At 36.7% G+C, this 17,174-nt stretch overlaps 1 protein-coding gene across 1 annotated transcript in view; it reads right to left on the bottom strand.

Annotated features, from left to right (window-relative positions):
- Nucleotides 1-17,174, bottom strand: part of LRRC7 (leucine rich repeat containing 7) — a 621,984-nt gene that overhangs the window by 71,586 nt on the left and 533,224 nt on the right. The window contains exon 23 of the mRNA XM_027971033.3: nt 14,209-14,328. Coding sequence (XP_027826834.2) covers nt 14,209-14,328 — 120 coding nt within the window. The remainder of the gene's footprint in view (nt 1-14,208; nt 14,329-17,174) is intronic.

Here is a 17,174-nt window from a genome sequence, read left to right as displayed (position 1 = left end):
TGAACTGCTGTGTTGGAGAAGACTCTGAGAGTCCCTTGGACTGCAAGAAGATCCAACCAGTCCATCCTAAAGATCAGTCCTGGGTGTTCACTGAAGGACTGATGTTGAAGCTGAAACTCCAATACTTCGGCCACCTGATGTTAAGAGCTCACTCATTTGAAAAGACCCTGATACTGGGAAAGACGGAAGGCAAGAGGAGAATACGAAGACAGAGGATGAGATGGTTGGATGGCATCACCGACTCAATGGACATAAGTTTGAGTAAACTCGGGGAGTTGGTGATGGAGAGGGAGGCTTGGTGGGCTGTGGTCCAAGGGATTGCAAAGAGTTGGACACGACTTAACGACTGAACTGAACTGATAGGTAGTGGAGTAATCACATAAAAGTCAAATGACACAAAATGGAATCTTATCATTTTAATAGTCTCCATGTGGCAGCAATCCTTAATCATCTGCCAGTTATCATATTGTTTAGGTCTTCAAACTACATATTCAATCACAGACATTTTCATTACAATGGGTCAAATTCACATATTTTTTTTGCTCTTAAATTTCTTCTGAAATGAAGATAGTATAAATATTATTGTTATCTCCATTTTCTGAAGTCAACTATTTGTTTTAAGGAACAAATGTTAAGAATTGATGGAATAAGTAGTTTAATCTGCCACGGTTTCTATTTGTTTAATCTGTGACAAAGTTTTGTGTTTTTTTTTTTACCTGTCATTTAAGAACCATTTGATAGACATTCTTTGGGCTCTCACTTTTATTAAGGAAATAATTTAGAATCAGTCTGGATGAGAACAATCTCCAGATTTTATGACAGTGATGTCCCTTACTATTGGATACAGCTATATTTTTTGTACTGGCATTAGGAGATAATGTAATATGCTTTATAAGTTAAAGAATTAATGCTGTAATTAAGTAAGAAAGTCTAGTACAAAAACAACTGTGGAACTAACAATACTTTACTCATCTGTCACTGTTTCTGTAAGTTAGACAAGAAATTTTCCATTGATATTTCTACAACTTCCTACTGCATTATTTCTGAGAACAAATTTAATTGCATAATAGAAGTAGAATAGGTTTTAAATATACCAATGACTGAAATAATACTAAAGTCAACTGATTAAAATATGTCATCCTGACTGTTCAGATTAACAAAAGAAGTATTTGAAATGGATCGTTAAATAGAGGATATTTCATTGCTTTCTTCAAGCTTTTCTTCTTGATTCAGCTACTAAGTGTGTGGAACTGCCTCTGAAGGATCCCATTTTCATGAAAATTTTGACTTCCTACCAGCCATGTACCCTTGCTTTGGCAATTAATTCTCATTTAGCAAGGAAGTCTTTATATATCTTCAGCCTTTTCTCTCTGCCATAAATAATACCAATTATAGGGAGATTTGAATCTAACTGGATACATTCATTCTTATTCCTCTAGTATAGCAAAAGGCATGGCTGCATAGATTCACTAGAACAAGTAACATGATAATCAGTTAATGACCTTGTTTTAAAAGGGTATATTCAGTTCATCTGAATAATTGTTCTGATCCTGTTAGCCTGAAAGAAGTTCAGTTTAAAATTCTCAAGGCTAAATTTGAGCCCTTAGTTTATAATTCCTATAATCATTCTTTGGATTATTTCACATATTTTAATTTGTAGATTAGAATATGTCTTTTCATTATAGGGGACTGGAATGCAAAAATAGGAAGTCAAGAAATACCTGGAGTAACAGGCAAATTTGGCCTTGGAGTATGGAATGAAGCAGGGCAACGGTGAATAGAGTTTTGCCAAGAGAACACACTGGTCATAGCAAACACCTGCTTCCAACAACACAAGAGAAGATCTACACATGGACATCACCAGATGGTCAACACTGAAATCAGATTGATTATATTCTTTGCAGCCAAAGATGGAGACGCTCTATACAGTCAATAAAAACAAGACTGGGAGCTGATTGTGGCTCATACCATGAATTCCTTACTGCCAAATTCAGACTTAAATTGAAGAAAGCAGGGAAAACTACTAGACCATTCAGGTATGACCTAAATGACATAAATCCCTTATGATTATACAGTGGAAGTGAGAAATAGATTGAAGGGACTAGATTAATAGATAGAGTGCTTGATGAACTATGGAATGAGGTTCGTGACATTGTACAGGAGACAGGGATCAAGACCATCCCCATGGAAAGGAAATGCAAAAAAGCAATATGGGTGTCTGGGGAGGCCTTACAAATAGCTGTGAAAAGAAGAGAAGCAAAAAGCAAAGGAGGAAAAGAAAGCTATAAGCATCTGAATGCAGAGTTCCAAAGAATCGCAAGATGAGATAAGAAAGCCTTCTTCAGTGATCAATGCAAAGAAATAGAGGAAGAGAACAGAATGGGAAAGACTAGAGATCTCTTCAAGAACATTAGAGATACCAAGGGAACATTTCATGCAAAGATGGGCTCGATAAAGGACAGAAATGGTACGGACATAACAGAAGCAGAAGATATTAAGAAGAGGTGGCATGAATACACAGAAGAACCATATAAAAAAGATCTTCATGATCAAGATAATCACAATGGTGTGATCACTCACCTAAAGCCAGACATCCTGGAATGCGAAGTGGGCCTTAGGAAGCATCACTGTGAACAAAGCTAGTGGAGGTGATGGAATTCCAGTTGAGCTATTTCAAATCCTGAAAGATGATGCTGTGAAGTGCTGCACTCAATATGCCAGCAAATTTGGAAGACTCAGCAGTGGCCACAGGACTGGAAAAGGTCAGTTTTCATTCCAATCCCAAAGAAAGGCAATGCCAAAGAATGCTCAAACTACCGCACAATTGCACTCATCTCACATGCTAGGGAAGTAATGCTCAAAATTCTCCAAGTCAGGCTTCAGCAATACGTGAACCATGAACTCCCAGATGTTCAAGCTGGTTTTAGAAAAGGCAGAGGAACCAGAGATCAAATTGCCAACATCTGCTGGATCATCAAAAAAGTGAGAGAGTTCCAGGAAAACATCTACTTCTGCTTTATTGACTATGCCAAAGCCTTTGACTGTGTGGATCACAATAAACTGCAGAAAATTCTGAGAGAGATGGGAATATCAGACCACCTGACCTGCCTCTTGAGAAACCTATAGGCAGATCAGGAAGCAACAGTTAGAACTGGACAGGGAACAACAGACTGGTTCCAAGTAGGAAAAGGAGTACATCAAGGCTGTATATTGTCACCCTGCTTATTTAACTTATATGCAGAGTACATCATGAGAAACGCTGGGCTGGAAGAAGCACAAGCTGGTATCAAGATTGCCGGGAGAAATATCAGTAACCTCAGATATGCAGATGATACCACCGTTATGGCAGAAAGTGAAGAGGAACTAAAAAAGCCTCTTGATGAAAGTGAAAGAGGAGAGTGAAAAAGTTGGCTTAAAGCAAAGCATTCAGAAAACTAAGATCATGGCATCTGGTCCCATCACTTCATGGGAAATAGATGGGGAAACAGTGGAAACAGTGTCAGACTTTATTTTAGGGGGCTCCCAAATCACTGCAGCTGGTGATTGCAGCCATGAAATTAAAAGACGCTATTCCTTGGAAGGAAAGTTATGACCAACCTAGATAGTATATTCAAAAGCAGAGACATTACTTTGCCAACTAAGTTCCATCTAGTCAAGGCTATGGTTTTTCCAGTAGTCATGTATGGATGTGAGAGTTGGACTGTGAAGAAAGCTGAGCACCGAAGAATTGATGCTTTTGAACTGTGGTGTTGGAGAAGACTCTTGAGAGTCCCTTGGACAGCAAGGAAATCTAACAAGTCCATTCTGAAGGAGATCAGCCCTGGGATTTCTTTGGAAGGAATGATGCTAAAGCTGAAACTCCAGTACTTTGGCCACCTCATGCAAAGAGTTGACTCATTGGAAAAGACTTTGATGCTGGGAGGGATTGGGGGCAGGAGAAAAAGGGGATGACAGAGGATGAGATGGCTGGATAGCATCACCGACTCAATGGACATGAGTTTGGCTGAACTGTGGGAGTTGGTGATGGACAGGGAGGCCTGGTGTGCTGCAATTCATGGGGTTGCAAAGAGTCAGACACGACTGAGCTACTGAACTGAACTGAATTTGTAGAACTTTAAACGGTGCATTTTTATCCTATTCGAGAACAATAATATATTTGTTCCATAAAGACCATGCTGGACAGAAGCATGTATTTGTTAAGGAGGGGAAATTAGCGGATATTTCTTAATAGTCACTAAATATAAGCCTGAAGAATTTCAATGAGCTCTCAATAGGTGTTTGATGTATGCTCGGTCACTCAGGCATGTCCAACTCTCTGCGACCCCATGGACTATGGCCCACCAGGCTCCTCTTTCCATGGAGGAAGAGGCAAGAATACTGGAGTGGGTTGTCATTTTTCTCCTCCAGAGGATCATTCTGACCCATTCTGAAATCTGCCTTTTCTACATTTCCACGGAGCCGTCTGGTGTTTGATGGATGCCTAAAAATATCATCAATAGTTGATCCTTATCCATAAAAGTCGCATAAAATATAATTTTCACCTGTTTACTTCTATTCTTAACCCTTCCTAATCTGTGGTAATTATGACAGCCCTTCAGGCAATTGATGTGTTTGGAACTGTTGCTTAAAACACTTTTAACTGACATTTGAAATTAAGGTGTGAATACATACTATTCACACAGATATTCAGTTCTAGATTATTTCTGAAATCCCAAACTCCAAGAAAAGTAGAGTTGTGTCATTTAGATCTAGAGAGCCATATTCAAAGTTTTGTTAGGAATAGAGGTTCTTTTTCATTTGGACACATTTGGTATCTTCCCATGGTTCCACTTCCCTTTTAAAACTTAAGCTCCTGGGAAAAAGTGGCTTTTGGTCAAGAGAAAAAATGAATATATCTGTGTAAGAAATAACTCTCTGGGGACAACAGATAGGTCTAAAATTTTTTGTTTATTTGCTTTTAATAATTAAAGAAATCTATAATTGTATGAATTCATCAATCTACCCTTTCAGTGACTCTCTTCTCATTTTGGTGGCAGAGCTTACTGACAGCAAATGTATTCAACTGCTATTTTTTCTAGAAGTCCAGAAGCCTCAGTAGAAGTGACACCAACATGAGTAGGAGTGATGAGAAGAGGATGGTTGAAGGAAGCAAGGAGAATATCAACCTACCAACTGACTCAAAAAGATCTCCTTCCCGACTGTTTATAAAAACGTTTGGGGCTCAGAATGACTCTATAAAGGAATTCCAATCTGTTGTTGAGTTTCTGTGATGACCAAGTCTACCAGATGACTGAGTGTACCAGAAGAAAAATGTACTCCAACCAGTGCAAAATTTGCTATCAGAGGAGAAAAATGAGGTTTGGGAAAGAATCAGAAAAGAGGAAGCCAGAATTGTGCTTGGCATTACTCACAATAATAGAGAATATTGTTTTCATTTGCTTGTGGACTGATGAAGTCAAGACATTACTCCTGGGTATTCTTCACAGTTAATTATGTATATTGCTTTAGGAGGGAAAAAGTACAAATCTTCAGGCAAAACTTACACTACTTGACATATTTCTTTCTGTACAAAAGAAGAGTTTAGCTATCGCACTGACATTCACTAAAGTTTCAGAATGTTTTAAATTTCAATTTTACTTTACACTCGAACAGATATTCTTGACTCTTATGCTTGTGATGGAAATAGGAAGCATTTCTATTTCCCTGTCTCTTATCTCTCGTATGTAAGGTTTACTCAGTTGATTTTCCTATCTGCTTCATCCACATCTGTCTCGCTCTCTTATAGCCTCAAAATTTATTCTGCTTACTGCCATCCCTATGTTTTCCAATATTTAAATCTTCATTTCTCTTTCTTATCTACTCCAGACTTTCTCTATTTCTATGTAAGTGAGCTACATCCACCCTCCACCCCTACCCCACTTCCTGCCCCCTGCCTTAATCATTATAAAGGATTCCAACAGCAACACTGCCCACTCTCAGTTAAACTGCAAAAGCCAAGAACTGTAGTTGCATTTATTTCAGTTCTATATTTATATAGACTACTGATAGCAATATTTGCTTTTAAAGGCAAAAGTTTTGGAGAAAATTACTTTTCAATGACTATAACTTTGAAGATTATATATTTTAGATGAGATTTTGTGTATGTGTGTGTGTGTTTCACTCAGTCATGTCCAACTCTTTGTGACCCCATGGATGATAGCCCGCCAGGCTCCTCTGTCCATGGAATTTTCCAGGCAAGGATACCAGTGGGTTGCCATTTCCTTCTTCAGGGGATCTTCCCAACCCAGGGATTGAACCCAGGTCTCCTGCATTGCAGGAGACAGATGCTTTACCATCTGATCTACTAGGGAAGCCCCAAGATTTTTTATAGCACAGCAATAAAATGATTTTATTTAAATTACTAAATGTATGGGTGAAGTTGATTTTCTTTTAAACATCTACTTCTCATTTAAAAAATGACATATATCTATTCTTACCCTGTGAAAAATTTTACAACAGACAGATTTTCATTACCAAGTGAAAAATCAATCCCAGTGGTAATTTGATTTGTTTGTTTTAAACACAGACAATGGTGTGGCTGCATGGTATTCAACAGCAAAACAATTTAAGATTTTCAAAATATATTTTAGACATTTGCTAAATAAGTATATAAAGAAACATACATTACACTAAATAAAATGCATTATACTAAGAAATGTGACAAATGGCACGATTATAATAAGGAGTGATTATTAATGAATTAAACAAATTTTAATATTAGTATTTTATACAGTCTGAAAAGCAAAAATTCTGATTTGGGGGTTTGTGAAAGAAAGGATTAAAAGAACACAAAAATGACCAAACCTCACATAAGTGAAAGTGAAAGTGGCCCAATCGCGTCCGACTCTTTGCAACTCGTGGACTATACAGTCCATGGGATTCTTCAGGCCAGAATACTGGAGTGGATAGCCTTTCCCCTTTCCAGGGTATCTTCCCAACCCAGGGGTCAAACCCAGGTCTCCCACACTGCAGGCTGATTCTTTACCAGCTGAGCCACAAGGGAAGCCTAAAATCCACATAATTTCTTTCAAATTTCTTTTAGTTTCTTCTAGTGAGTTTTTGGGCATGCCTCAGAAATGATGAACATCTGGAAATCTTGAAGCTCTGAATGGTTGAGCAGGCATTATAGATGTGGAAAAACCATGGGCAAGCTCAACAGAAGTCATCTGTAAGCCAAGACTTAATTAGCTGCATTTTAATACCTTTTTCTTCAATTATATTCATCTTGATATTGACCTTGAAACCCATTTTTATTATTTTAACTGCCAAGTCATTATGCACTTAGAACAAAAGACACTTGAAAGAGGGCCGAGTCACTAATGTTGCAAGAGATTTGAATGTCTAGTCTTTACATACTGAAAACTTTCAGATTTAATATCACTGAAATTTTAAAGTTTCTTGGGTTGCTCTTACAAGAAGGGAAATAATTTAAGTTTCATTTGTTTTAAAGAATGCTTCTGCAAAGCAGGAGACCTGAGTTCAATCCCTGGGTCAGGAAGATCCACTAGAGTAGGAAATGGCAACCCACTCTCGTGTTCTTGCTGGGAAAATCTCTGGACAGAGGAGCCTGTTGAGCTACAGTCCATCGGGTCACAAAGAGTCGGACAGGACTGAGCAGGCATGTGTGTGATCTTGGCAAGTAACTTAACCTAAACTCCAAGTCTACAACTGAGAAAGTCTAAACTCAGTTTCTTCTTTCATTAAAGTGGACAAAAATAATAGTGCTTACCTCATATGATTGCTGTGAGGATAAGATGAACAAATAAGTATTTAGCACAATGCCTGCCATGGTACCTCATAGTTCTTCCCAAGGTGACTGCAATATAATTTGATAGACTGAAGGTAAAAACAATGATGTGATACGAAGACTAAAATACAAATACTCCTGAGAGCACTGTTGTTTTCAGTCACCACCAAAGTTTCAACTAATTCTCAAAGTGCCCAAAGTAGTACTCCCTGGAATTCGAGGAGTGGGGGTGGATTTACCTCACTGTGACATCTTCTAGCAGTGATTCACAGACTTTTTGAAATAATGGATATTAGAATTTAAGATTTTGGAGACTGACATAGCAAGAGAAAATTTAAACTACCACTAAAAAACAGGCTAAGATTTAACACCTTCAACACTTTGTTATGTAATATCCACTCCCAGATATATAGAATAAGACAGTAGATGCAGGAGCAAAATTCTTTCTGATAGATGAACACATTTTGTTTATTTTATATATCTAAATCTCTGGATCCACAACTTGGTGGGTACCCACAATTTGCTCTCCCATAATGCTTGGAGTACTGCTAGGCATAGCCATGCTTGCGTGCTAAGTTGCTTCAGTCATGTCCAACTCTTTATGACCCTATGGACTGTAGCACTCCAGGCTGCTCTGTCCATGGGATTCTCCAGGCAGGAATACTGGAGTGGGTTGTCATGCCCTCCTCCATGGGATCTTTCTGACCCAGGGATCAAACCCGTGTCTCCTACAGCTCTTGCACTGCAGGTGGATTCTTTACTGCTAGCCACTGGGGAAGCTCTGCATAGCCATGAAAGTGAAAGTGAAGTTGCTCAGTCATGCCTGACTCTTTCCGACTCCATGGACAGTAGTTTGCACCAAGCTCCTCCGTCCATGGGATTTTCCAGGCAAGAGTACTGGAGTGGGTTGCCATTTCCTTCTCCAGGGAATCTTCCTGACCCAGGGATCAAACCCAGGTCTCCCGCATTGTAGACAGATGCTTTACTGTCTGAGCCACCAGGGAAGCCATAGGTATCACCAAAATTAGTTCAAAAGCTACAATAGCTACAACCGAGAGTAAAAGGTTCAACCAAAGCCTTTATAAAATGGATTCCCCACTGAATCTCTGCAGTATCACAGTAGTTTCTGATCACAGTAGTATCAAAGTATTAATGCTACATAGTAGGATTATCACAATAGAAATATCACAGTAGTATCTTTTGACATAGAGATAAGATTGAAAAAATCTTCTACAGAGACTTGGCAAAACAGACTCAAATGGGGTACTGGCTAAGATTTCACCAATTAATATCCTTTGATTCCCATTCCATTGGTAGTTTAATTTCTGATTCTTCATTCTCATCCTATTCAGGCTTCCCTGAACAGTAAAGACTCTGATGGCAATGCAGGAGACCTGGGTTTAATTCCCTGGGTTGGAAAGATTCCCTAGAGAAGAGAATGGCTAGTCACTCCAATATTGTTGCCTGAAGAATTCCCTGGACAGAGGAGTCTGGTGGGCTGTATAGTCTATGGGGTCGCAAAGAGTTGGCCATGACTGAGCTACGAACACTTTCACACTTTCATCCTATCCAGCCTAATGCCTACTCATTTTAGGACAACTGTAAAACTAACACTGAAACAAAAAACATTCATTGTAGAGTGAAATATAACCTCAAATAATAATAGTACCATTTTCACACCTATTTCAGTCAATCTGGAAGCCCAGGCTAATAATCCTATTATCATTTTCGTTTCTTTAGGTTGATTCTCACTAGAATCTTAACTTGATATCCTCAATTAACATATAATAAAAAACTAAAATTGAACACTTAAAGGAATCATTATTCTTTTTACTCTGTGAGGTAATAGCAAACATACCCATTTTAGGTTCTGAAATTTCAGATTTTAGGCAAAAGTGCTATACAATATAGGGTATTCAGGAAATGCTTATGATAGTAGGAAGAAGATATAAATGAGTTTACACATGAAAGATACAGAAAATTTAAAGACATATTACATTATTTTACAAAATGATTAATAAAGTTTTTGGATAGATTAAACAATTATTTAGCTATTAATAAGAGGGACTAGCTCACAAATGTTTAATCCTTACATAATTGCATGGGATTCTCAAAGCAAGGAGAGAAACAAGCAAATGATCATCATGAGTTGTACTGCTAATATGATTAAACATAATATCATGGATTTTGAAAATAGATTTCATGTAAAATGGATGCATGTATGGATAATGTAAATACCTATTCATTCCATTTACAGTAATAAATGAATAAAACTTTTCCTTTTATGGGAAAATTATTGAAGCCTTTTGCAACCAAGTAAGTGATATGGTTATTTTCTTTGGTCAGGTTATTTAAGGATCCCTTGGCTTTGATAGGTATTTCTTCAACTTCTCCTCTTTCTTCATAAAGAAGTAAATTTTCCTACTTTTCTGAGATCTTTCAACTTCCTCTTCACCAATCATTACTCAACAGCCTTTAAATATAACCAGGTGTTTGCCATCTTAAATATCACTTCTGTCTTCGTCATACCCTCTTCCAGAGTCTACCATAATTCTCTCTTTCTAAAAGGAAACTACTTTTTGAGTTTTCTGTCTCTATTTCTTAACATGGGTTAGTATGGATTCAGCCCCATTGATTAAATAAATTACTTTTGCCAAGACAACCAATAACCTTTTTGTTGCTAAAGTCAAAAAGTCTTTAGTCATACCTTGCCTGATTTTTTTGTCACCATGTGATACTGTTGACCCTTCCTTAACATTTTTTTTTTAGTTCCAAGGTGACGTCACTTTTCTTTGTTTTTCCCTTTTACAGCTTTTTGCTTGTCATTGGAGTAGAAAGCCCCATCTATTCTACTCCAAATGACCAGTCAAAGCCAATCATATAGTTTTATTCATCTTACTATGGGTGAGAAATCCTTAGCTATTTTGGATCAGTGAGATGGAAAAAGAGGCTTGTTGGGGGATTTAGGGAAGAAAGGCTTTGCTTGTAAGAGACAACTACTGGAAACTTGGTTCTCTCTCCTTATAAACTTGAAAGAGGAAGCTTGTTATCTTCAACTGTCATAGGCAGTCAGCTGATAATTATGAGAGGAACCAATTTTAGGATAGAACCAACAATATGAATGGAAGAGTGGAGAATGGAAAAACCCCAAGTATTTAAAATTATCTTTGTTGTTCAGTTGTCAAGTCCAACTGTTAGCAACCCCATGGACTGCAGCATGCCAAGCTCCTCTGTCCTTTACTATCGCCTAGAGTTTGCTCAAGTTCATGTCCATTGAATTGGTGATGCCTAATGATCTCATCCTCTGCTGCCCTCTTTTCCTTTTGCCTTTAATCTTTTCCAGAATCAGGGTCTTTTCCAATTATCTAACTGAAGATTAATCTGAGGCTCAGCCTAGATTTTGTCTACTTATGTTAGCTAAATATTTCTTTAATGTTCAAGACTAAAATTTTCTATAGCTTGTGGTAGAAAAAACCTTATTGATAAAATATTTAGCCATTTCTTCTCTGTGATTCTAAGAATATGTCATATGTTGGTGTTCCGTGGAGCTCTGTGTCTTCTGTCTTATTCGTGACTCAGTTATGACTTATGTTTTAATGATTGCTAAATTTGTATCATCAACTAAGATTTCTCTCCTGAACTCCTGAAAAATATATCTAAATATCCACTAAAAATTTCCACTCATTTTCTAGAAGATACCTCAAATCATCATTTTAACTTTTTTTTGTTGTTGCACAGCATAGTATGTGGACTCTTAGTTCCCTGAGCAGGGATTGAACTCCTGCCTCCTGCTTTGGAAGCATGATGTCTTAAGCACTGACCTGCCAGGGAAGTCTTAAATCAACATATTAAACCTTAAATTCCCTTCCTCTCTTCCACTTCCACTTGTCACTTGTTTTGCCACCCCACCTCAGTGAATGGCACATCATGACTCACAAATTAGAAACCTGGTTATCAATCTTAGAACTATTATCTGTCTTTTATGCCCTATGTACAGTCAATCACAAGATCATGTTGGCTCTATCTTTTGAGAATATACCAAATCTTTGCATTTTCTCTCTACCACTCATTGGTCCATCCACTCTCCCTTGGATTACAAGAGACGCTTTGTAACTTGTTGCATGGCCTCAAATCTTTCTCCTTTCCAATTCTTTCTCAGAAAACCTGTCAAAGTGCTCTTCAGGTAAAATTTTAATGATGGCTCTCCCCTGTTTAAAACACTTCTTCCCATTTCTTTCAGGATAAAGCACTGGTTTATGCTTATACTCCTGGCCTTATTTTCACACCATCCTTTTCTCTTGGTGATACTGCTGCTGCTAAGTCGTTTCAGCCACGTCTGACTCTGCGCAACCCCATAGACGGCAATCCACCAGGCTCCCCCGTCCCTGGGATTCCCCAGGCAAGAACTCTGGAGTGGGTTGCCATTTCCTTCTCCAATGCATGAAAGTGAAAAGTGAAAGTGAAGTCGCTCAGTCATGTCCGACTCTTCGCGACCCCATGGACTGCAGCCCACCAGGCTCCTCCATCCATGGGGTTTCCAGGCAAGAGTACTGGAGTGGGGTGCCATTGCCTTCTCCAATCCTTCTCTCTTTACTTTCTTCAATATCTTTACTAAATAGGTGTCCTTTCCAGGTGCTCTCCCAGCCCTGTATTCTATCCTCACAGGACTGTATTTATCTGCAGTGCTGGATATTGCTCAATAGGCAGATTAATAATATGTATAACACTTGAAAACCAGGATATTAACAATTTTGGGGTAAAATAATTTGACATTTACTGTATAATTTTTTAAAAAGCACTGAAGCACTCATCAAGGGAAAAAATCACTTAAGTTACAAAGAAAGTATGTGATTGTGTAGAGTATATGTTATGAAGCACAATTACAAAATGAACATTCATGAGCTTAAGAACTAAAGTGTAAGAACCACAATTCAGCTGAAGAAACAGAATACTACTACTACTATCAGCTTCCTCCCTGATCATTCTATCCCTAGATCCTATCTCTTTAGAGACAACCATAATCCTAAATGTTTTGCTAACCATTCCCTTATAAAAAGTTTTCTCACTCATATACTTGTGCCTAAATAATATATTTTAGTTTCACTTGTTTTTGAGACTTTATAAATATGAAATTCTTTTTAATTGATTCAGTTGCATTTGCTTTATTTTTTGCTCTTGATGTGTGCCATCACCTGAAACTTGTTCCTCACTCAAACTATGCTTCTAAAGTTTATACATGTTATCCTTATAGCTAACAAGTGTTCATTGCTGCAAAATATTCCTTTGTGCAAATAACAGAATTTACTTTCTCACAGTCCTTGTAATAGATTTATCCAGTTTTCTACCATTGCAAGCTTTACAAGTATCTTGAATGACATACACAAGAGTTTTGCTAGGATATCTTAGGAGGGCAATTGTTGGAATGTTGGATATATTCATATTCAGCTTTTATAAGAAAATTCATTGTCAATGTGATTGTATTTCATACTCTTTCAAGAAGTATAAAGGAGCGCCCACTACTCTTATACTTGGAAACGGCTTATAGTTTCATATTTCTTAATTTTTGATAGTCTAGTAGGTTTAAAATAACAGCTTTTTGCTTTTTCCTGATTGATAAAAAGTTCAGTTTTAATATTAATTTACTCTCCCAATTGCTTTCATTTTTACCATACTTTTGGTATTGTGTTATCCATCTTTTCATATTTTTTGTAGGAGTTTTAAAAAATATATTCTGGAATATTAGTCTCTTGTCCTACATATATGTTGCAGTTATCTTCTCGGTTAGAGCTTTCTTTTTACTCCTTTTATGGTGATTTAACATGAAGTATTATAATCACGTACTTATCACTCAGCCTGTCTCACCAGACTAACAGGTTCTAGAGGTAAGACATCACACTATATCTTATTCATTTTTGTGCCCTAACATCTAGCGAGACCTCAACACAGTAGTGCTGCTTCATACATACAGTTGCTCATTAAGTGTTAAATGAATGAATGACAGGATAAATGAGTTGCTATGATTCTACAGGTGATGAATCAATCTTTTAGTGGTCAAATTTCATTTTCTACAAATTGGTTACACCATGCTGCTGAATCCGAGCTCAGAAAGTATACACTACACAATTTCCTGTACTTGTACTTTGAAGGTGGGTGTCAGGCATTAATAAGAGGTGATACATTTTCAGAGAGGTGGCAGGATGTTGTTTATAAAAATTCATTACCAGCTCTGAACATTTGGCAATATTCACTTTTCATTTTTTTCAACACACTTAAAACAGTTAGCCAAACTCCCTATTGTAGGATAGTATTTAGCCTAAATTTATCACAAAGTTAGAAATGATGTTAAGACACAAGATATGGATTACATATTACAATGGATATGCAAGGTTCATGGTTTGTGTCATTAATTTGAAATTGGTTACCTTTTTAGTAATGGTGTCCGGAGGTACATCCCGCCTCCCAAGAGGATAAGGATTCCATTGGCCACTAGGAGATACATCTTCTTGTCCATTGTCTAAAATGTTGCTTTGCTGGGACGGGGTCTATTGCAAAAATGGTATGGCATTCTTTAGTGATGTAATAGAAGTTTATCATAGTTTTCTGAAAAGAGTCCCTAATGATTATGGTAAAATTACTTTTTTTTTAATTGCAGAAAAACATATATCCTAAACTGGAGGTACTTTTATCCACTATTTACTTGATAAGAATTGTAAATTAATAGCTTTTTGGAAGCAATGAGAAATTCAATTAAAATAACCATCTTAGAGTTATTTACTTAATTTTAAAGAGAAGTTTAAATTTGCAGTACTGGAATAAAAATAATCAGAATAAAATTAACCAATTGTTACAAACCACATTTAAAAGTTGCTTAAGTTACTTCTTTAGTATGATCTTAGCATTTAGAATATAAACTGAAACCATACAAAACACAGTATGTAATTTCTAATATTCCAAACCATAATCTAAAACAAATTTTATAAAGCTGTACTGATTCTGGGAGAATGTGTCTTGCACTAATCTACAATGATGTTAACACTAGCATAGTGTGAGATTCATGTTACTATGACATTATCCATAGATCAGTTAGAGGAAAAACTAACACATCAAAAAGTATTGGGCTGTTAGAATTTCAGTTTAAATAAATCATAATTGTTTTGACTCCAAATTTATTTGCGTAGATCATTTATACATTAAAGATTAAACTCTTCATATATATTTTATTTTTGGCTGGTTTACTGCTTATTGTTTTTTAACAAATAACAATACTCCTGTCTCTGTTATTATTACTACTAGATATTTTGGGAGGCATTTGTAATCTGATCTAAGTAACAGAAGGTAATCATAAACCAAGAGAAAGACAGCCTCCTATGGAGGGCTACAGTAGTGGGATATTTTTCCTGTCGAAGCAGATTAACTTTTTGTATAGACTTTTTTTCTCCTCTAGCTTATAGGATATACAAGTACTGCCTGATTTCCTGGGGAATTCTTATGTGGTGAGATATTATAGTCAGTTTTTCTTATGCCATTTACCCCACATATTTTGGAGGATCCCTGTGGATACAGAAAGTCTGGTTAGAGAGTGTATGTGCAGTTCTTTGTGTGAAGAATTGTCCTGCAGCCCTGGAATGAGAGAACTGGGCCATTCTCTTCATAATATGGTGCAGATGTGTTGCTTGCCAGGCTTCATCCAGTTATACTGAGTGGTCCTAACTGTCCTCCTTTACAAAACAATTTTATAATGATCCTATCTGCATTTTCATTACATGCATTTTTAAAAAGCATTGCTTGGAACTGTTAAAAATAATATTTATTATGACAAAATTAACTAAAATTTAGGTGAAATTTTTCTGGGGTCTAGTGGATATAGTGAAAGTAAGGAAATCAGTTTTCTTCTTGTATTTTGACTGTGTGAATTCCTTTTTCATGAGTATCAGAAAGTATGAAAAAAAAGAAAAAAGGTATTGAATTAAGGTTCCTGGGTTAGTTAGGAATGAATTCACCTGTGTTTGCTTGAAAATCAGATATAGGTTAACATATTTAAGAGGATTTCCCTGGTGGCTCAGACGTTAAAGCATCTCCCTGCAATGTGGGAGACCCAGGTTTGACCCCTGGGTTGGGAAGATCCCCTGGAGAAGGAAATGACTACCCACTCCAGTATTCTTGCTTGGAAAACCCCATGGATGGAGGAGCCTGGTAGGCTACAGTCCATGGGGTCACAAAGAGTTGGACACGACTGAGTGACTTCACTTTAACATATGTAACATATGTATTACTTGAAAATAACCAGACAGCTCCTCAATGACCATCTATCTGCCTGATTTCAAGCATTAATTTTTTAATCTTTATTTTTAGAGATTAGTGTTTGTACATGCCCATGCATAATTTTTCTAGCTAATATTATGACATACAATTTTTAAAATTAAGCAGTTAAAATACAATTATGCAGAGTGGGCACTACTGGACAGTTTTCTTTTGGAATTTTTAGTATGCATGTTGTTGCTGGTTTGATTTCTTTGCCAGTAAAGTGGGATTATAAATATGTTCAACTAGCTCAGTTTGTGGAACACAGAGTTTTTCAAAGTGGCCAGAATTAAGCACAAATAATCCTTTTTTTTCTCCATTTCATCCCCATCTTTATCACTATTTCCTCCACTAAACTTCCATCAGCTGCCCCAACATGACTCTTAGTCACAGAGAACAACTGAAATTGCCCGATTCTTTTTAATGTTAAAAAAGACTAAAACCCTTATTAAAAATCCTAAGATCATGATGACATAGATTCTTCATTCATTTACCAATTAATCTTTCTCTTTTTAAAATTAGAACTAACAACTCCACCAATTTCAATATGTTACAGCGGCCAAAGAGAACATAAATACACAGACACATGAAAAAGAAAATACTCTGAATAGACAACAAGAGTAAAGGAATTTCCTGAAAGCAATTTCCTTTATTCATTTCCAGAATGCTCTGGCATCTTTGTTTCTCTTAAGTGAGACACTCGAGGAGTGACTTCAGTTTTCAAACGCGGAAATACTGTGAAAACATTTATTTATGTTTGGGAGGGAGGAACCCAAAAGAGAATTATGTAGTGGGTTCACATTTTTTCTCAAAAGGAATGATTATAGCTATTTACCAAAAAAATACTTTCAATAAAGTGCTCCTGAACTGTTCAAAAATGCAGTTGTTAAAATTTTATGAAATGTTAAAAGGAGCAACCAAAAAGTGTAAAAAGAATAATGAGGCTATAATTTATTATTTCAAAGAACATAATCAACTGAGTTCAGTTTTCATTCACTTATTTTTAGTATCACATTTGAGTTATTTTCTTTAGATACTTTAAAAGATTAAGAATTAGTCTTTTCCTCACCACATATAACCAATTAAA

This window comes from Ovis aries, chromosome 1, assembly GCF_016772045.2.
Source record: "Ovis aries strain OAR_USU_Benz2616 breed Rambouillet chromosome 1, ARS-UI_Ramb_v3.0, whole genome shotgun sequence".
Taxonomy (NCBI): domain Eukaryota; kingdom Metazoa; phylum Chordata; class Mammalia; order Artiodactyla; family Bovidae; genus Ovis; species Ovis aries.
The sequence above is the reverse complement of the archived record's forward strand: the minus strand, read 5'-3'. Positions and strand labels throughout refer to the sequence as shown.